Genomic DNA, 21,212 nt, shown 5'->3' with positions numbered 1-21,212 from the left:
TCATGTCCCTTTGCCCCCTGTATTTCTTGTGAATTAGGTCTGGAGGCTTGATCAGATTGAGGATCTTTTTCCCCCAAACAAAAACACAGATGGTGTATGTGTATGTTAATATTTTTCATTTAAAAACTGGGCAGCATGAAAATGTTTCTATTTTGATTTTTCTATAAAGCATCATTTTATACTAAAATAGGGAACAAGTAATGGAAGGATATTTATAATCAGGGCCACTAGATGTCTCCCACCTACTCTTTATGTTATCTGTGCCATCCACAAAAGATCTTTGTTACTCTCAGGATCCTGCTCCTTCCTTTTGACCCCTGATGTACCAGTCACAAAATCTATTGATTTTTTATTTTCAGAGACTGATAAGTAGAAATCACTCTATGAGTTTTACAATTTATGACTTTTAAAGCTTTAAAGGCTTATTTTATATGGAGCATTATACTTCTGTACTTGTATTATAGTTTTTATTACACTTGTTGATAATTTTTGTCATTGAGAATTTTTAAAAATTCTACCAACCCTTATATTTAAGGAGCTTACTTACTGGACAAACATTAGGCAGGACTGGTTTTTAAAAATTGTGTTACTTGAGTTTCCTATAACTTTAATTTTCTTCTATTTTAATGTTTCTTATAAAATCACAGTTTATTCTGAAAGCAGGGGAAAACTAATGCACGGGTTTTTTCTTCATCATTCTCTCAAATCGATTTTTAAATTGTGGACGTGGTTGAGAACACAATGATAGTTTCATATCCTGCAACTCTGGTATTGGTAGGTGGCTCTGTACCACTGTCTGAATCAATCACCCTAAAGTCAGCTTTACCAGCTAGTCCTGTTTTTGCACAGAAGAAGCCTGACTGAAGAGAGGTGGCTTTTCTGCTGCCTTGATGTCACTATTTTTGTTTAGAGAGGTTTTGAGGATTCCTAAAAAACAATCTACAAGAGAATAAAACTTTAGACTGTAAAAATAAGTAATGTATAAAATATATTTTCATCCCGTTTTTGGCCTCACCTCATTCTTTAGCCATCCCTTTTAGATGAGAAGTTTAACACAGCATCTTCCAAATTTAATGTATCCTAGAACCTCTTCTTCTTGGACATTTATTAACATCTCAAAAGCATATAATAAGCAACAAGGTTTGGGAAGTACTGCAGTCACATTGGTCTTTTTATGTCTGTATCAAGAGATAGCATTACTTTTTATTAGAATTCTCATTCTAGTGGGAAGAGTACATAAGACAGGTTTGACAGTTATTGTAATGAGAGATAGAAATTGGTTAGAGACATAAGAACCCTGGATGAAATAATATGATAAACAAGAGTAGTAAGTAACCACTATAGAGAGACTCAGAAAGGCTACAGGCAAGAGAAGCTATTTTAGTTGGGCATGGAAAGCTAAATAGGGATTTGGTGTTGCAGAGATGGAAATGGATAGGGGTTGTGAGCAAAGGCGTGGAAGCAGGAGAATGTGAGGCATGTTGGAAGGAAGGCTTCCAGTCAAACGGTGGGTAACTGGAAGATGAAGTACTGTGGGGTGGGAGAAGAAGGCCTAGCAAGTGATAGGTTTGGAAAATTAGGCTCAATTACACATTATAGAAGTTGGACTCTAGGAGGCTGTAGGAATAACAGTGAAGGCTGCACTTTAGGGAGGTCAATATGGCAGTAGTTTTTGAGATGGGAGCCAACACCATGCAGTGACCCAGGTAAGTGGGGCAAAGTCAGGAAGTCTTGAGTCAGGATACTGGTATGGAGGAGGAAGACAAGACAGCCCCTTGGAAGGGCTAACAGCCTGGGAGAGGGTAGGCTTGCAAAGGGGTCTGGTTGAGGGCACAGTTCAAACACAAATGTTATTAAACAGAATGATGAATCAATCAATTGCTATGAAATTAATGTTAAGTGTCTTCCTATTCTTAGTTCTAGAGCCAGTACAAAAGCCTCATGAAGGTCCTGGAGAAATGGGGAAACCAGTCGTCATTCCTAAAGAGGATCAAGAAAAGATGAAAGAGATGTTTAAAATCAATCAGTTCAATTTAATGGCAAGTGAGATGATTGCACTCAACAGATCTTTACCAGATGTTAGGTTAGAAGGGTAAGTACCTAGTGTGGTCCTGATAGTATGTGAATGAAAAGTATGTTCTGAATTTTCAGTATATTGCACTTTAGTGCTGATTGTTCTTAAGGCAAATGTTACATCACTATTTTACTACTTACCCCACTTACCAGATAATTAAATGCTGATAGAAATATCTCAAGCTTCTACTGATTATTAGCACTATGTATTTCAGGCATTGGAAGATAATTATTTATCTTAATGCATTAGTAAGGGATTTTTAAACTTTATTATTACCAAAATATTCACATACTCAACTTTTTACATTTAAGTTGTGTGTAACTTGAAACAGTAAAATACACAGTCCTAAGTGTACAGCTCACTGAATTTTTGCTGCGTATACATGCCAAATCAAGACATAGAATGAGCCCATCACCCCTGAAATCCCTTTGTTTTTTGTAGTCAGTACTTCTATCCCCAGAGGCAGCCATTGTAATGACCTCTTTAAACAGCCTTTGTATTGACCTCTTGTCTCTTTCTGAAGTTTTTATAGTGGATCCCCACCATTTTTTGTGTCTTCGAGATTCATATATATATATATATATATATATATATATATATATATCAGAAGTTTATTCTTTTCTACTGCAGTATGGTGGTTTGTAATATGAATATGCCATCATTTATTTATATATTGATAGACCTTTGGATTATTTCTACTTTTTGACCACTATAAATAAAGCTATTGTGACATTCATGTTCATGTCTTTTGGAAGACTTAAGAGCCCATTACTATTTGCTGTGTACTAGAGAAAGGAATAGGTTATGCATTTATGTAGCATTAGCATGGATTACCAAACATTTTCCAAAATGTTTATACCAATCTACATTCCTGTCAGCAATATATTAATAAGATGTCTAGTTGCTCCATAATAAGATGGTAATACAAGGTACTAGAGTACAATAGGCCAAGTTAAAAGCAAGGAAACTGTACGGAAAATAGGTAGAGTAAATGAACATGTGCATTCTGTGCTGAGGACCCCTAGACTCCTTGCTCCTTGCTTGATGCTGGCAGCCAAGCTTACCTTCCCTAGACGGGAAGATCTTTCTTATCAGAACTGGATAGTCCTAGAGAGAAGGGTAAGTACCTAGTGTGGTCCTGATAGTATGTGAATAAAAAGTATGTTCTAAATTTCCAACAAATTGTGTTTTAGTGCTGATTGACTTGGGAACGTTTCCAACTTAATGGTACAGCCTGACCACCGTTACGGAAACTCTAGTTAATGAGTCCTTCTCATGTGTTTAGGCGTCATATTCAGCCTCTTGGTCTTCCATTCTTAATAACAGGTAGATAAGCAAGGAATATTAGACATCTCAGGAAACCCTCAACAGAGAAAAGCAACTTTGAGGAAACAAAAATACTAAGCCAGAACACATAAAAAGAAATAACTAATAACCTAAACAAAATAGAGAATATATTACAACCATAAAACAAGAATAGGATACTAGTCAAAAGATACACTGAGACAATCGGAAAGAGCTTTTAAAAAAAAAAATACACCAAAGAGATGGATAGCAGTAAAATTATATGAACACTGAAATGACAATCAGGAGATTCTATATTTTAATAGTAGGAGCCTCAAAAAGAATTTTTAAAAATAGGGGAAGAGAAAATTTATCCACAAAATTTTCTGTAACTGAACTGCACAAATTTTCAAATTCTAAAAGCCCACCAACTTTTTGGGACAACAGATAAAAATAGACTGCACTCCAAGAAATTGCAACTTTCAGAACACAGGATTTCAGCCCTTGAAGGAAAAAAGAAAACCTTTTACAGGTTTCTTAAGAGGCAAAAGCAGATCATAATCAAAGGATTATTAATCAGATTGCCTTCAGACTTCTCAGCGGCAACTCTAGAAACAAAGGAGCAAAATTCTAAAAGAAAATAGTTTCCAATCTAAAATGTTATATCCAGCCAAACTTGCAGTAAAGTGTACAGGTTAAATAAGGATATTTTTGGACTTCCAAGATCTCAAAACATTGAATTGCCAAGCATCCATTCTCAGGAAGTTACTAGAGATAGTACACCACCATTTAAAAACAAGGACAAGAAAGAGAGTGTAAAATACAGAAGATGCAGCTTGTGTGAGAAATGGTGAGAATGACCAGATGATGATGAAGGGAGAGCCTGAGTTAAGAGTTGCACAGGCACAGAGGCAACCAGCCCATATGGCAGCCAGTGAGAAAATTCCAGAAGAGACTTCGAGAAGATGCCATTGAGGTTAACCTGATACAGCTGAATGTCTAGAGTAGATTTAGACAACTGATGGGAAGTTTGGGATTGAAATACAGAGAAAACCATAGTAAGGAAAAAATTAAATGAGCGTTATCTCCAGGGAAAACTTAAAAAAAAATTGTTCAGAGAAAACAAAAGTAATCATAGTTTACTACTACATGGCTTAGCCATGAATAAGTCATAGTGTTAACTGTTGAATGTTGTGCATGTAAAAATTAAACCAAGGAGATGAAGTGTATCTCTTTATCCAGCAAGTTAAGTGGAGATCAGTCAAGAGAAGCTTAATTTGTAATCTTAGATTTTTCACAAACTATTTGCTTTCCTGAACAATTTAAACATTGTTGAAGAAAACTGTAGACTCTCCACAGTCAAGAGTTAAAATGAAGCCTGTATTATAAACAACCTTATACTTACTTCAAGAGCCTCAATTATTATTGTTTCTGGTAGAATTGTCTTTGTAATTTTAATAACTCCCCTAAGTACATCAACACTGTCAACACATTTTATTAAACATTTATGTCCTTTTGTCTCTTATATGATTTTTGAAGATTCTTTTACTGAATAGCTTTTAAGTACATTGTACGTCACCAGTTTTTGGACATTGAACAACTTTATGATATTAGGAGCAGTGTTTAAATGGAGTGATACAAATGCTTGTGCACCAAGTTTCACACTTGATGAAGACTCCTCAGACTTGACAAAGTCCACCTTTGTGAAAGCTGCCAGTATATAGTCCTTCTGGTCGCTGGGCCTCTGTGAGACTAGGCTGCCTAGGAGGTAGCACAGAGTTATTATTACCACTGAGTAGCCTTTTTATATCTTCACTCCATCTCTTGATTGACACCCTTTTAAAAAAAAGTTTTAGAAGACTTTTTACTATGGAAAATTTCAAATGTGTAATAGAGATAATAATGTAATGAACCCTCATATATTTACTACCCAGCTTCAACAATTCCTAGCAGTTTTGTCTTATGAATTCTTATACCCTCTGAGATGTCCCCAACAATCTTTGTCTCCTGGTATTCCACTTCTTTGTAGTCTCTTTCCAAGTTATACTAAGATTGGTCTGTTAGAGCAGTAGAACATGGTGCAAGTAAAATTGGGGGTGTCTCAATATTATGTTATTAAATACACTGTGGCTTCCATGTTGTTCTTTTACTCTTGCTGAGATCAACCACTTTTGACCTATGAAAATGACAATTTCATAAAGTTTGACCTAATAAATCTTGCTTTCTGTTAGTATCTTTTTCATTTTTTTCTTCCTTTCCTGCTTTCTAATTGATACAGTTTCAGCTGGTAAAGTTTTGAGTATTCATGTTTTTCTCTTGGTTTGGAAGCCATATACTTTTTTCCTTTAGTAGTAAGACCTGGGTATATTGTAATTGTCAAGGTGTGGATTTATCTTTATGTATCTACATGTTCAGTGCACATAGTGTACTTTTGATGTGAGCATTGATCTTATTATTCAATTGTGGAACATTTCCTAGCTGCAATCTCAAATACTGCTGCTTCACTATTTCTTCCACTCTGTTCTTTTGGAGCTGCTTATATTCATATGCTAGAGCCTCTCAATCTATACTCTTATTTTTTCTTGTTCCTTTTCAAATTGTTTCAGGGTAAATTTCCCATTAATATCTTGATAGTGGCAAAGTCCAAGTCTGGCTCTGCCGTTTACTGGCTATGTGGTTTAGGACAAGTTGCCTGACTTTTCTGTGCCTCCCGTCCTTATCTGTAAGATAAGGAGAATTACAAGGGTGATTATGAGGATTTGTAAAGTGCTTTGCACACTTCCTGGAATCTAAGATACAGAGAAGGCCTCTGTTCAAGAAGTGAGCTACAAGTCCCTGTTTGATTTACCTTTTTTTTCCTTTTATTATTCATTGCCTGACTTCCAAAGTAGATTCACAGTGAAGTGCCAAGTGGTAAATATTAGATAGTATTTTCTTATGCCCCAACTGTGCAGGACAGAGGTACTCAGATGCTTTCCATTCCTGTTCCCCAAGGTGAAGGAAGAATGGTATGGCATGGTCCCTAGAGTGCAACTTTTTCACCACCTTTTGGAATTCAGAGAAGCCTTGCTTATGTTCTAAGACATGGGCTTAACTGGTGTGTAGGTGGCAGTGTCCAGATCATCCTGTCTGCCAATATTCTGCTGCCTTGCACAGTCTCCAAGGGCACATTTCCTTAAGGAAACTGGAGGGAAGAATGACATTATTACACTGTTTAGAAGAGTTAAATACAAATAACAGTCCCTGAATAACTTTTCTAATGTGTGATCTTAGGGAAGAAGGTATAAGGCAGATTTCAAATCATCTAGTAAGCCAAATCCATCCTAGATAGTCTTAGATATTTAAAAAGTAATTTTAATAGCATTTATTGAATGTTTTATTATATACCAGTATGATACACATTGTCATATTCAAACAGTTGTGCAAAGTAGTAGGAATGTGCTCAGTTTACAAATGGGGGAACTTGAACTTAGGGAAATTAAATGATTTGTCCAAAATATATATAGTTAGTGACCCAAGTGAAACTTGAACCCAGGTTTCAAGGACAAAATATGTGCTCTGAATCACTGTGCTTTACATTTACTTTATGGTTAGATCATAGTTGATTTTCTCCAAATGAGAGTATACAGAGGAGAAATTTTGTAACATTGCCAGACACTGCCTGGCAGGTAGCCATACATCTTATGAAGTATTGAGTTGTCATTGTTAAATGCTAGTGACCAATGAAATATAATGGGAGAAAAAGAATATGTTGAAAATCGTAGCTTTCAGGGACATGGAGAAGAGCATTGGATTATATATGCATTGTCACCTTAATTGGAAATTTCTTCTTTTATTGGCTCTTCTTTCATACTGTAATTTTTGACATATATATGGATGATTGATGAGCAGTACAAGTTTTATCATAAGTTGTGGACTCAACTTGTAGTTTCTAATAAGCTACTTACTAGCTGCTATCATGAGCAGTCTACTTTATTTCTTTAAGTCTTGGTTTCCTCATCTATAAAATATGGAGAGTAATACCTCTGTCTTAGGGTTGTTGTAAGCATGCGTGGGGTAATATATTTAAACCTCTTAATGCAGTTTCAGGAACTTAATAAAAAGTCAGCAGGACCTTTTCAGGCCAGTATCCTGAGATAGGATAAATAGAATAGGACTGAAATAGGATAAATAGAATAGGACTTTTTTTAGAGACAGGGTCTCACTGGTGTACTTCTGGATCCTAATATTGCTTCTCTCTCTAATTCTTCCATCTAGTTTCTTTCTAGTGTTCTTATAATCTTACTTTCCATACAGTTTTAGAATTTTATTCTTTAACATATTATACAAGAAGTAAACATGGGTTATCACTTCTCTTCTGCAGAACCTGATGTCTCCACATTTTTCTGTCTTTCTTTCTGTTGCTAGCCATAGACATGGCTAGCTGCCATTTGTACACTGTACATTTTGCCTAATCATCTTCCATACATCACTTGATTTTATTATTTTATTTTGTTTTGGTAAGCTAGGAGCTATATAGTCACCTTGGCTGTTTTCTGCTTTTCAGTTCTACAATAATAATAAGTAGGATGCACTTGGGAAAAGAGATTGTATGTGGCATAATAAGATTCAGCTAAATAATATAAGAAACTTTTTCTGGTCCCTCCTTTACCCATACATAGGCCATTTCCTGACTTCAGAGTGTCATTCTAGGAGTCTGTGCATCAGGCATTCAAGATACATACTCCCATAAAAACAAAATAGCTTGCTCAGCTGTGATGTACCTGAAACACAGTACTGATTATATACATAAATATTCTAACCACCATTTGTAACAGAGTTTTGATGGGAAACTATTTTCAGAAGTATTATTAGGACTGCTGAGGATACATCTTTTCCCCTCTAGCCTAGTCTTTCAGGCCCCACCTCTTTAGCCTAGATTTGGAAGGAGGGAGCTGCAGAGAGGGTGGCAGACTGTGTGGGCCTTCTTGGGTTGTTAGAGTGAATACAGGGAGTGGGCAGTGAAGTGGAAATGAGGCTGTGGGTTTTCTGGATCAGTGGATAGATGGTGAGGTTACTGGTAGTAGGAGATGGAGACCATCCTGTGAAAGGGGTCTTGGGAATGGTGAAGAGGGGAGAGGGGCTGTAGTGGAATATAACAAAGGACAGGGAAAGCTACTTGCTGCTCTTTGTCTCCTGGGAGAGAGAAAGGACAAGGGCTGATGGGGGCCCTGCAGTGACTTTCAGCTCTTTTACTTTGTCATCTTTTACCCTTCCCTTTTCTTTTCCTTCCAGCTGCCAACAGGCAGCGCTAGGGGTAGAGTGTTCAATAAGAAGAGCTATTTCAGCAGCTTCAGAAGAGGAGTCTTGTTTGTGTTTTCCTCATTTCCTCCCCATCCTTCCCTTTTTCCACTCCCACTGACAGGTGATTACAGTTGAGACTGGAGAGTGCAAAGTTTGAGGAGCTTGAGAGAGAACAGGGAATAAAGGAAGAAAGAGGAGTCCGAAGCAACTTAAAATTGGGGATGCCTAGGAGAGAGTTATGTATGCACTGTTTGGGGGGCTTATATTCTAAAGCACATCCCTTGATCTCAGGTTACCTACTGCTGTTACTGTTCTCTAATAGGTTGTTATCTATTAATTTAATCTAACAAGGGTGAAAGAAGAGACCATGTTGCCTAACAAAGTGCTGGAAACATACAGTTATTATGTGGATTCTGTGTGCATACTTTTGAGTGTGTTTGATATTTCTGATGATTGCATGCTCAGGCATAAATAGTCTTTGCTAAATCAGATACATGCTGATATTTAAGGAAGTGGCAGCATCAAGAGTTCCAGCAGCAGGGCATGGGCTGTGGAGTATTCAGTCAGGTTCTGCCACCTCCTTGCTATCCCTGCCTTGTTTCTCATCTGTGAAGTGTGGCTCCAAACATCCGTCTTACAGAATGACTAGGAAGATTAAGAGCCTGGTACATGATAGGTACTCACTAAATATTTCTCTGCTTTTGTGGAAGGTATATTTTTGTTTAGATTGTTAAACTATGTAAACTCCAGTGGTTCTGATTTATTTTGTCTAATAGGGTCCTTGAAATACATTCAGTTTAGGGTAAATAATATAGCTTTATTTCATTTTCCATTAAAATGAATCACCTGAAAACATTCATCAGTAAGAAGAACGTAATTTTAAGACATAAACGACATATTTGAATAATTTTAATCTAAACATATCACTTTAAATAGGTGCTATTTATTAGACACGTAACATTAACCAAGACTTAAATGAAAAAGTACCAAGGGTCCCACCACTAGAGCAAACTGCTTTTATTGTTCTATCACCCCTTCTAGTCCAGATTCCTTTATTATGCAATCTTAACAGTCACTTTTTATAAAGGCATTTGCTTTGTCTCTAGGTGTAAAACAAAGGTGTATCCAGATAATCTTCCTACAACAAGTGTGGTGATTGTTTTCCACAATGAGGCTTGGAGCACACTTCTGCGAACTGTCCATAGTGTCATTAATCGCTCACCAAGACACATGATAGAAGAAATTGTTCTAGTAGATGATGCCAGTGAAAGAGGTAAATTTTAAATTTTAATGCCAGTAATTTGCTACAGCTTTTGCCACTAATGGTTAAACATAGTTGCTATAATTTTTAACCTAATAATTTTATACAAGATTCTAATTTATCCTAAACATATTTATGGCATTTGGATTCATTCACATATGCAAAAACGTACACCCTTGTGAGACTCAAAATATTACTTTAGTTAGCATTTAATGTGTGTTGCATCTTAATCTTGTTTTAAAAAGAAATAATTCTATATAACAAACTATTAGGCAGGATAGTGAAAAAACTCACATCATTTTGTTAGGTTTTTCTCTGTGGGAAGCTGCAGAACTGAGTCAGTAGAGAGAGCCTGGATCCTACCTAGGTCCATGAATGGAGAAATGTAGTTCCATGTTTAGTAAGAACTATCTCTGACAGCAAATTGGAGCCTTAGCTGGGTGAACCTTTATTCTCCAGATTTTCCTTAGGTTTCCCTATTTTCTCCATTTCTAAGTTTCAGGAATGATCTATAGCTAGGTGCATAAAAGGATTAGGAAGGATGAAAAGGTAGGATGTAATATGACTCATAATAAATCTCTATAGACTTGCCCAAATATCTTTCTAAGAATCTCAGAATTCTTCAGAAACCTAAAATCTCCCAAACTATTTCATGAAACATTCTTTGGGAAAGGACGTGTTAATTAAAGGTGCCTTGGTCAATATTATTTATAATGAATCTTTACTGGAGATTTCACACTACAGAGTACTGTATAGAAAAGGCTCTGCTTAGTCCATCAGTAAAGAAATGTGCTTAACTTAGATACCCAGCATCTCCTAATTTTCTTATTCATAGCACATCTGTTTTTATTGGTGTCATGTATTCCACCAATGTTCCTGTGTTCACATGAGAGAAATTTAGAGCTACAAAAAATAATTTCCTACTGCTTTTCTTCTTTCCTTCATCAGCCTTAAATGATCCACCATTTTAACCTCTTTTGCTGTTATCTTCAACTTTCTTGCCTATTCTCTCATTTCATCTGCTATGATTTAGTTAAATATCATACTTTCTCCTTCCTGTGCCCATGCCGAATACAGGCATTTAACATAAATTAAGTTTATTCACATCAAATATTATTTGGCCTAATTAATGTAGTAAAAACAATTTAAATCTTACTGCTTTGCCAGATTATACAGGTGCAAATGAAGAATAAGATAAAACCTACCTTTTAAAGTAACTTATATCTTACCTTTTTAATCTAATGAAAGAGACAGTTTGTAATCACACAAGACATTTAAATAGTATAATACAGGATATAATTACATGTTAAAATGAATGAGAGCTGTTAAGAATACCTAAAGAAATAATTGTTGTTGACAACAGAAGTATAAACCTCATGTGGATAGTTTATTTGCTAGGAGTTAGTCCCTCTGTAAGAAAATTAACCTGAGTTAATATAAGGAGGAATATATATAAACATTTATCCTGGAAATGACTTGTGCTTGGTTTACTTATATGTTAATATTTGCTAGATTAAATACATTTTACCAGAGGAGATACTTACCTGAGATTAAATGAATTATTTTTTCATTTCCTCCTTTGTTTTTCTCTCTTATTCTGTGACTGCCCAAGAAGGCTGTGTAGAATACGTTTTTGTAAGATATGGCCCAATTAGAAAAGTGCAGGGTCCCACAAGTGATAGAGAAACTCACATATACCAGTTCTGTCTTTCCTTTCCCTCATGCAGACCTCACCTAACACCCCAACCTGTGTACACCTGTGAGAGGAAACTGGTGTGAGCAGGTGCCTACTTCACTGCTCCACCTGAGGCTTAGTCACTAGGCAGGGTCCTGGAGTGCTGCTCCAGAGTCCCTGCTCAGGAGTCTGATTCTCCTTTATCTTCCTGCCTTGGAAGCCTCAAATATCCAGGTTATCATTTCTGATAACTGGGAGACACTAGATCTTTGTTTTTGTGATGATAATTTGCAGTCTTGTCATCTAATGTATTTTTCTTTGGCCCCGTTGTTTATATCGTAATTGTTGGACCCAGAAACCAGAGCAAGCTCATTGCTTTTACGTAACTCTTTAAATCTGCTTTTTCCTATTCATGAGACATATCCAAGGCACCATCATTTCTCACCTGGATGTGGAAATAGGCTAACTAGTCTAACTAATGTCCCCACAATACTCTTACCCCCTCCAATCTGTTCACCCTGGTGCCTCCAAAGTGAGCTTCTTTAAAGCATGCAAATCTGATCATTTTGTTTCCATGATTAAAACCCCTTCACTAAGGCCTGTATGACCTGGCCCCACCTGGCATCTCTAGTCACATCTTGAACCATTCCCATATTTCTCCCCTCTATACAGTTTTCTTCTTTCAGTTCATTAAAGATAATCATTCTTCCTATCTCAGGGCCTTCGCTTGTACTGATTCTGTTCCCTCGCTTGTACTGATTCTGTTCCCTCTCCCTGGAACATTGTTTTCGAGGGAAGATTTGTCTCCATCATCTCCCCAGCATAGTTAACATCAAATCATCCATCAGAGTTCAGCTCAGATGTGATGCATTTAGAGAGGCCTTGCTTGACCTCTCCAGTCCTGTCATGTTCCTCTGAAAACATCTCGTAACACTCTGTTCCTCTGCAGCTCTAACAAAAGTTGGAATTATTTACTTGTCTGTTTAACAGGTGCCTCCACATAATAGACTGTATACTTTGTCAGGTCTGCTTGCTCACCATTATCTCCTCAGTGCCCACAGTGCCTGTTACGTAACAACAGTCTAGAATTATATAATGAATGGATGAAAGAATAAGGTACACTGGTACATTTAATCTTCACATTTTACTTCTCTGTGCAAACGTCCTAATTGGGTTGTGTCGCATAGATAGTGTGCCCATGGCCTCTGGATACTTGATTTCAAGTTAATCTGCTGAGTAACTCTATTTATTAAAGAATTATGAAGTAGGTGCTATAATTATTCCTGTTTTATTGATGAGGCTTAGCAGGGTAGAGGAGTAACCAAACCCTGCATAAATCCATAGCCTGACCTCTTAACTGCTATATGCCTCACTTCTAATTGCTTCTGGTGCAACTTTACTGTTACAGGATCTGTAATGAAGTCAGAATTTGGACAACTCCCTAGTTTATGTCAGAAGTTATGTAATTGTCATCTCAGAAAGTTATCTTAAGACTTAGAATTTATGTAATGTTTCTAATCTGAGAATCCTATTTTTTTTTTTCATTTTATACAAAAAGAAGCAGAGGTTTATATTTAGCAGAGATTAGGAGTCAGATTTATTAGACTCTGAATTCCTTATTCTTCCCTACTACTCTTTAGAGTTCTGGTAAATATTTTTCAGATGTTGCTGTGAACAGTGAAATTTTTCCCTGATGTTCACACTCTCTGACAATCTCACACTCTGAAAAATGCATAGAGATTCATTTATAGGCCAAGAATTAGAAAGATGTTCTTTCTCCCTTGTTTTTAGATGTAATAGTAGCTTCTAACTACAATCACTTAACTCATGGCTTCATTTTTGTAAAATGAGACTTGGATAGTTCCTAATCCCCCGCCCAGCCCTGAGTCCATAATTCTGTATCAGCTGAAAAGAAGACACCTATATCCTAACGTTATTGTGTGAAAGCCACAAAGATGTCAAAGATGCCAAGAAAATTTGTGGAAGAGCAGATTTTGTGAGTTACCAGACCACAGAATTTTGCATTTTTAAAAATTTTGTTCATAAACAAGATAGTATAGCTTTCAAAGATATGTGGGACTTCGAGATTAGATTGCTTTAGTTCTGAAGAAATATTTTAAACTAATATTTTTGGAAAAACTTATTGGGAGACACATTGTTTATGACACACCCAGGCTTAATTGATCTAAGGTACTAGAATATATCTTATACCCTACTGCATGAAATTCTATCAAATTCTGCATACTAAGTATTTTAAATTTGTGTCTGATCAGGTGCTTCCAAAGACCTGAATTGTTCTCTCCATAGAATTCCCTTCTAGGATTCTCTTGTTGTAGATAAAAAGATGGGCTTTAAAATCAGGCAGACCTGAGTTTGAATCTTGGATCCGTCCCTTAACAAGCTGTATCACCTTGATCAAATTCATGTAATATGCTGAGCCTTAGATTTTCATTTCTAAAGTATGCATAGTAACCTCATAGAGTCATTGTGAGCATTAAATGAGATAAGATATATAATGATACTAGCATTACTTATGTTAGCATTGTGCCAAACAGACCCAAAATGTTAACAAGTACTACAAAATGTTGCTCTTCTCTGGGATTGGCACTACCCTTACCTTTTTACTCAGAATCAAGTTAGATCCTTCAGAGCCTAAGACTTGGTTCATAAAACCACAGTGATGTCTTTCAGATAACTTTTTAGCCCAAATAGTAGAAAACATATTAGCGTAAATGGAAAAGGTCAGTGTTTTAGGACACATAGGCCTTTCTCTTTTACAACTTTTATATCCCTGATTATTTCATTATTGAGTCATTTTGTCTTGTTGAGTCAAATAATCCAGAATCATTTTATTCCCATTTGTCTTTTCCACCCCACTATGTAGGAAGCCTTTTGGGTCCCTACTTTCAGTATTTAATTAATAGATATGAGGATAATCTCTTTAGGGGTCCCAGTAGTTCCATCTCAAATATTTTCTTACCTAGAGAGATTATCCTCCTACTTACTGTATGGTGAATAGTTGGAAAGGCATTTGGCCATATTACCACCAATAGCTTCTCTAGCATAAATTCTATAAACCAACCTAATCTGAAAAATATTTTCTCGTTGCTTTGAGGAAGTTGTGCCTTTTCTGCTTTTTAAAGTCAGTTGTGAACTTTGGAGGTAAGGTTTGCCTTATCATATATGCTTGCCTGTGTCCTGAGCAACATAACCTCTTATCCAAACTCTCCACTTATCCGAACCAGTAGAATCGCTATTGATTTCATATACCCACATACTCTCCCTTTCCCCTCTTGCCCCCTTTCTCTCTTTTCCCCTTCAATTGTCCTTTCCTTTTTAAACTTTTTTCTTACACCTAATTGTCAGTTTAAGGATTGCTATTTGGCCTTGCAGTTGACAGTCCAGCATTTCTTTTCCAAGCTTGACCTCACTTTCTGCCTCCTGATTTAAAAAAAAATGTATAGTCAGCTGGGCACGTGGGCTCAAGCCTGCACTTTGGGAGGCCGAGGTGGGTGGATCACGAGGTCAAGAGATCAAGACCATCCTGGTCAACGTGGTAAAACCCCATCTCTACTAAAAATACAAAAAATTAGCTGGGCATGGTGGCGCGTGCCTGTAATCCCAGCTACTCAGGAGGCTGAGGCAGGAGAATTGCCTGAACCCAGGAGGCGGAGGTTGCGGTGAGCCGAGATCGCGCCATTGCACTCCAGCCTGGGTAGCAAGAGCGAAACTCCATTTCAAAAATAAATAAATAAATAAATAAAATGTATAGTCAAAGACCATGGTAATCAACAAGACAATTTGTTTCTGCTTTTGAGGAAATAATCACAATGTTCTTAACTCAACAGCTGTTAACGTATTCTGTGTCTTCTCTCTGTTGAGGTGAGGATTTAATGCTTGCTTTCTATTGCTAATCTTTAAGCATGATTAGAAAAAGAATTGAGTCTGACAAAGTTACTTAGAGAAATATAGAAGCATTCCTATCCTTGAGCCCAAAAGCACTCTACTAATTCCGCATGTAATAAGATAGAAGCCTCTCTAGTACATGCTCTTGGGAAATATAAAGGCTTCCTTTAGCAAAATGGGTTTCTGAGTCAGGGAGCCTTACTGAGAGTGTTCAATAAGGGGATGTTGAATAAGTATTCCAAATCAAAATTGCTTTAATCTGAATAGGGCCAGGCCATGCTTTTTTTCATGTTTTTTTGTTTTGTTCATTTTCCAGACTTTTTGAAAAGGCCTTTAGAGAGTTATGTGAAAAAACTGAAAGTACCAGTTCATGTAATTCGAATGGAACAACGATCTGGATTGATCAGAGCTAGATTAAAAGGAGCTGCAGTTTCTAAAGGCCAAGTTATCACCTTCCTGGATGCTCATTGTGAGTGTACAGTGGGATGGCTGGAACCTCTCTTGGCCAGGATCAAACATGACAGGTAATTTTCTGGTGTCTGTAAGTTTATTTTTAGTACTTTTGTCCTAAACTATATGGTGAGTTGCCAAATTTTATATTTTTAAATAAATATAATTTGCTCCCAAGTTTGCTTTAAAATATATGTGAAGAGGACTCTAAACAAAATATGCAGAAGACCCCATTCTGAAACCTGGCAGGAATGTTCGCAAACTGTCTTGCTAATGGTGATGGATTAGGAAGCATGTGGTTGGAATGTATACTACATGATCTGTTCACCAAACTGGAGCCGAACAGATGCAGGGTGAACTCAGAGAAGATAGCATAAAACCCTTCACTTGTCCTTGCTCTCTAAAGCTAACACTGGAGCAGGCAGGTCTTCTCAGCCTGTGGTGCAGCAAGAAGTAGAAGAGAATGGAGAGAAACATGTCGTGTCCTGAAATGCTTAATTTTATATGGAAAGCACCATAATGTTGGATAATACAGGAAGAACATTGGTGTAACGAACACCTGTCATAGTTTTTCATGTTACACATTTTTTGAAGAATTACCTATTGCTTGGCTCTGGCTTAGTTCTTGTACATCAGGAGAGAACCTAACTTCATTCTGCTAATGTTGGTTGAATTTCTGCTTGTCATTGTAATTTGAAGTAGAGGCTGTCCATGTTAACATTCAAGTTTAGATTTTAGTGGAGTGAACTTTTACTAATCAAGTGCAACACAGAGGGAGCTAAAGCCACAGCATCTATTCTGTTTGTTAGCAAATGCTGGATCTACATTTTTTCCTTTTCAAAGATGAATAAATAGGAAAACTCAGCATTGGGCCAATCAATGGGAAAGTAGAGCAGCTTTAGAAAAAAGAGCAATGACCGGAAAAGTCAAAAGAATAGAACATTTTTGTAAATTGTTTTCTTTGTATAATTGATGACTGTTTTAGAGAATATTTGCTTGCAAGAAGATAATGCATAACCCATCAAGAGAAAGCAAGGTGAAGTGATGACAGAAGTATGAAAGAGAGTCAGCCGAAATAGCAGCCACAGTGACTTCCAGTTTGGCCTGTATGGTGGATTCAATATTCTGAATAACTTTTCCAACTGAAAATGCTGGATAAAAGGCAAAACAAATTTTAAATGCATCATTGAGTTGGCACAAAAGTAAGAAATTTGCAGATCTCGAAAAGAAGTGAGAGCAAATATGCAGTCCAAACACTAAAGCCAGATTTCACTGGTAGGGTTTCTGCTGAACTTTGGGGACACTAAACTTCTTCCTTGACAGACAAATAAGATGCAAGGATAGGAGACAAAACCTAGGTGGGAAGGTTAATAGCAAATACCTGTATATAGCTGGGATCTTGAAATCTGTATCTTAGGACAAAGCGAGAAAAAAAGACTTTGTCAACAGAATATAGAAAAAGAGGGAACAAACCAAATTTTTTATGAGGCTGCTATAACTCTGATATGAAAACCAGAATAGTACTACAAGGAAAATTACAGTGCAAACCTATTCATGAATGCTAGTACGAAAATCTCACAATACCAGCAAACAGAACCAGCAATAAATATGTTTACACACACACACATCACGATATCATAACTGCTTGGTTTAGCATAATATTATAAAACTAATTCATTTAATACATCCCATTAATGAATTTTTGAAACTACGATTACAAATTATTAAACACCTGTGATCACTCCCATAGATACTGAAAAGGGTTCACTAAAATTTAACATGAATTTATTATTAGAAAATACTTAGCAAACTATTATACAGTAGAAGTTTACTAATCCAAGAAAGGATAGCTTTAAAAAAAGCCTTTGCAAGCAGAAATCATGTTAATGGAGAAATGTTGAAAGCATTTCTTTAAAAAGATGTGGAACAAGATGTTAATGCCTTCAATCACCAGTTAGTATTATTAGAAGTCCTTCTTAGGTTTTGCAGTACTACAATAAAGAACATGTATTTATTGAAAAAAAGGAGAACCATTGTTGTCAATTGTAGATATGTTTGTGAAGAAAACAAATCTATACATAAAATAATGGAAACATTAAGAGTTTAGCAATGTTGCCAAACACAAGATTACTATAGAAAAGTTCAGCCTGGTGAAGTGGCTTACACCTGTAGTCCCAGCTCTTTGGGAGACCAAGGTGGAGAGATCACCTGAACCCAGGAGTTTGAGACCAGCCTGGCCAACATGATGAAACCCCATCTCTACTAAAAACTCAAAAAATTAGCCAGGCATGGTGGTGCACGTCTACAGTCCCAACTACCTGGGAGGCTAGGGTGGGAGGATCACTTGAGCCCAGTAAGTCAAGGCTGCAGTGAGCCAAGATTATACTACTACCCTTCAACCTGGGCAACAAGCTGGACTCCATCTCCCAAAAAAAGAAAGAAAAGTTTATTTCACAGCAACAAAGAATACTTAGAAAATACAATGTAAAATGGGGAGGAAGGCAGCAAAGCACACTGCCATGTGTGTACCTATGCAACAATCTTGCATGTTCTTCACATGTACCCCAAAACCTAAAATGCAATACAAAAAAAAGAAAATACAATGTAAAAAGAAAATATGTCATTCATAATAGCAGTGGAAGTCATAGACTACACATAGGAATATGTTTATGAAAAGATTTATTGAAATTTACAAAAAAAATCTCGAGAGGTGACATTCATGTATAGGCAAGTCAATATCATAAGAGTATCAGTTCTACCCAGATTCATATTTAAATGCAGTGCATTTCCAATTGAAATCTCAACAGAATTTTCTTTGAGAAACTGAACAGGCTGATTCTAGCATTGATATGGAACTATAAAAGGAAAAAAAAAGGAGTTGGCATGCTTCTGAGGAAGAATCAAGTCTAACGGGGCTTGCCCTAATAGGCGTCAAGACTTATTTTAAAGCTGTGTTAATTACAGCAGTGGTATATTGATGCAGGAATTCACAAATAGACTAGTGAAACAGGGTAGGGTCTAGAAACCAGCCCATTTTTTAAATGTAATCTTGATTTATGACAGAGCAGGCACTCACTCATAGTTACAGCAGAGGAAAACGGGACCATTACTTAAATAGTGCTGGAACAACTGGTTGTCTACAGAAGAAATCAGTGAAATTGTATACTTACTGCATATCATAGTTAAAACCAGTCCCTTGAAGGTTAAGGACTTCAGTATAAAAAATAAAAATATGCTTCTTTTTAAGACAGTATAGGAGTATGAATGAAAGGGGAGGGATTATCAACCAGTAAATAATTACGATGCTAGTTTGATGTGAGATAGCGCATGAGAGTTTTCATCATTGACTTTAACATTATAGACTGTATTTTATTTTAAAAACACTTTAGGCCTAGGTGCGGTGGTTCATGCCTGTAATCCCAGTACTTTGAGAGACCAAAATAGGAGGACCCCTTGAACCTAGGAGTTCGAGACAAGCCTGGGCAACATAGGGAGACCTTGTCTCTACCAAAAAAAAAAAAAGATTTAAAAAAAAAATTAGTTAAATGTGGCGTTACGCACCTGTGGTCCCAGCTACTCAGGACTCTGAGGTAGGAAGATCACTTAAGGAGGTCAAGGCTGCAGTGAGCCCTGACTGCACTACTGCATTCCAGCCTGGGTGACAGAGGGAAAAAAAAAAGTTAAAGCACTTAGTATACAGTTGTTCTATAGTTGGCATTAAACGGGTATGTTTTGAAAGATTTTTAAAATTGCTCTTATGACGTCAGGAAAACAGTGGTGTGTCCTATCATCGATGTGATCAGCGATGATACTTTTGAGTACATGGCAGGCTCTGATATGACCTATGGCGGGTTCAACTGGAAGCTCAATTTTCGCTGGTATCCTGTTCCCCAAAGAGAAATGGACAGAAGGAAAGGTGATCGGACTCTTCCTGTCAGGTAATTATGGGAATCATATCAAAGGGATAAGTGTATTTTGAGAAACATGAAGCATTCGTATATGTTATGGTAGGTTAAGAACCATGTTTCACATATATGAGTGTTTTAAAGAAGGATTTCTCCTGTAATAAAATTAGAAATTTTTATTTATTCTATAAATCTTCTGCACATGAGAAATGATGACATGCATGTTTTTTCATTCCTTTATGAACATTTTGCAAATGTATAAGTCAGATTTGTACTTTAGTTCAGTTGTTAAGGATAATAAATCGTAGCTCAATTAATTGTGTCAGTATGTGAAAATATTACCTAAAACTGGGTCCTTGCGTTATAATGTGCAATTTTAAATTCAGACTTGTACCATCCAGATGACAGTTATTGACTGGTAAAGTTAGAAAAGCTTGTATCAAACATAAAAATAGCTAGAATAGGCCGGGCGCGGTGGCTCAAGCCTGTAATCCCAGCACTTTGGGAGGCCGAGGCGGGTGGATCACGAGGTCGAGAGATCGAGACCATCCTGGTCAACATGGTGAAACCCCGTCTCTACTAAAAATACAAAAAATTAGCTGGGCATGGTGGCACATGCCTGTAATCCCAGCTACTCAGGAGGCTGAGGCAGGGGAATTGCCTGAGCCCAGGAGGCAGAGGTTGCGGTGAGCCGAGATCGTGCCATTGCACTCCAGCCTGGGTAACAAGAGCGAAACTCCGTCTCAAAAAAAAAAAAAAAAAAAAATAGCTAGAATTGACACAAAGTATAAAAAAGGTATTCATTAATGCATTTATTTTCTTGATTTTTTTTTCTCTACTTGGCCATATATAGATTTTTTTTTTTTCAGGGTGGAATAAGAATCTTCATGCTCTTTTTAGAACATGAAATTGAGACTTTGAGCTCTTCTGAGCCATCCTAGAATTTATCCCAATTGTATCAGTCTGCTACTTCTGTATTGAGAGTTTTCAGAGCCAGGCTTTAGCTGTCTTCTGTTTTGGGACATCCTGTGTCTGCCTTCCCTTAAATTCAAGTCCAGTTCTGGCAACATTGAAGAGATTTTCCACTGACTGTGTGCTATTTTCCTTAGTCAGCCTGAGTTCTTAGTAGTGCAAGGGACTTTTCTTCTCTTTAGCTGTTAGTGCAGTTCACTATTGAAATCAAGGGTTTCTAAACATTTCAAAGATGATGAAGTGTTTTGAAAATCTGGTGAAAGCTATGGGTCTTCTCTAATAGAGAAAAATGCTCACTTACATACAGAAGACTTAGCACACAAAAAACTCAGGTCAAGAAACCCCTGTATTAAATGATAATTCTGAATTTTGGCCTGTATCTTTAAACCCTTTTCTCATTTT

At 36.8% G+C, this 21,212-nt stretch overlaps 1 protein-coding gene across 4 annotated transcripts in view; it reads left to right on the top strand.

The window, feature by feature from the left end:
- The window catches only part of GALNT1 (polypeptide N-acetylgalactosaminyltransferase 1), a 131,443-nt gene that overhangs the window by 77,561 nt on the left and 32,670 nt on the right, over nucleotides 1-21,212 (top strand). For all 4 annotated transcript variants that reach the window (XM_074383579.1, XM_003924730.4, XM_074383577.1 and 1 more), the window contains exons 3-6: nucleotides 1,918-2,092; nucleotides 9,748-9,914; nucleotides 15,800-16,007; nucleotides 19,701-19,871. In XM_074383579.1, coding sequence (XP_074239680.1) covers nucleotides 1,918-2,092; nucleotides 9,748-9,914; nucleotides 15,800-16,007; nucleotides 19,701-19,871 — 721 coding nt within the window. The remainder of the gene's footprint in view (nucleotides 1-1,917; nucleotides 2,093-9,747; nucleotides 9,915-15,799; nucleotides 16,008-19,700; nucleotides 19,872-21,212) is intronic.

This window comes from Saimiri boliviensis, chromosome 13 (genome assembly GCF_048565385.1).
Source record: "Saimiri boliviensis isolate mSaiBol1 chromosome 13, mSaiBol1.pri, whole genome shotgun sequence".
In the NCBI taxonomy this organism is placed as follows: Eukaryota; Metazoa; Chordata; class Mammalia; order Primates; family Cebidae; genus Saimiri; species Saimiri boliviensis.
This window is presented reverse-complemented; position numbering and strand designations above follow the sequence as displayed.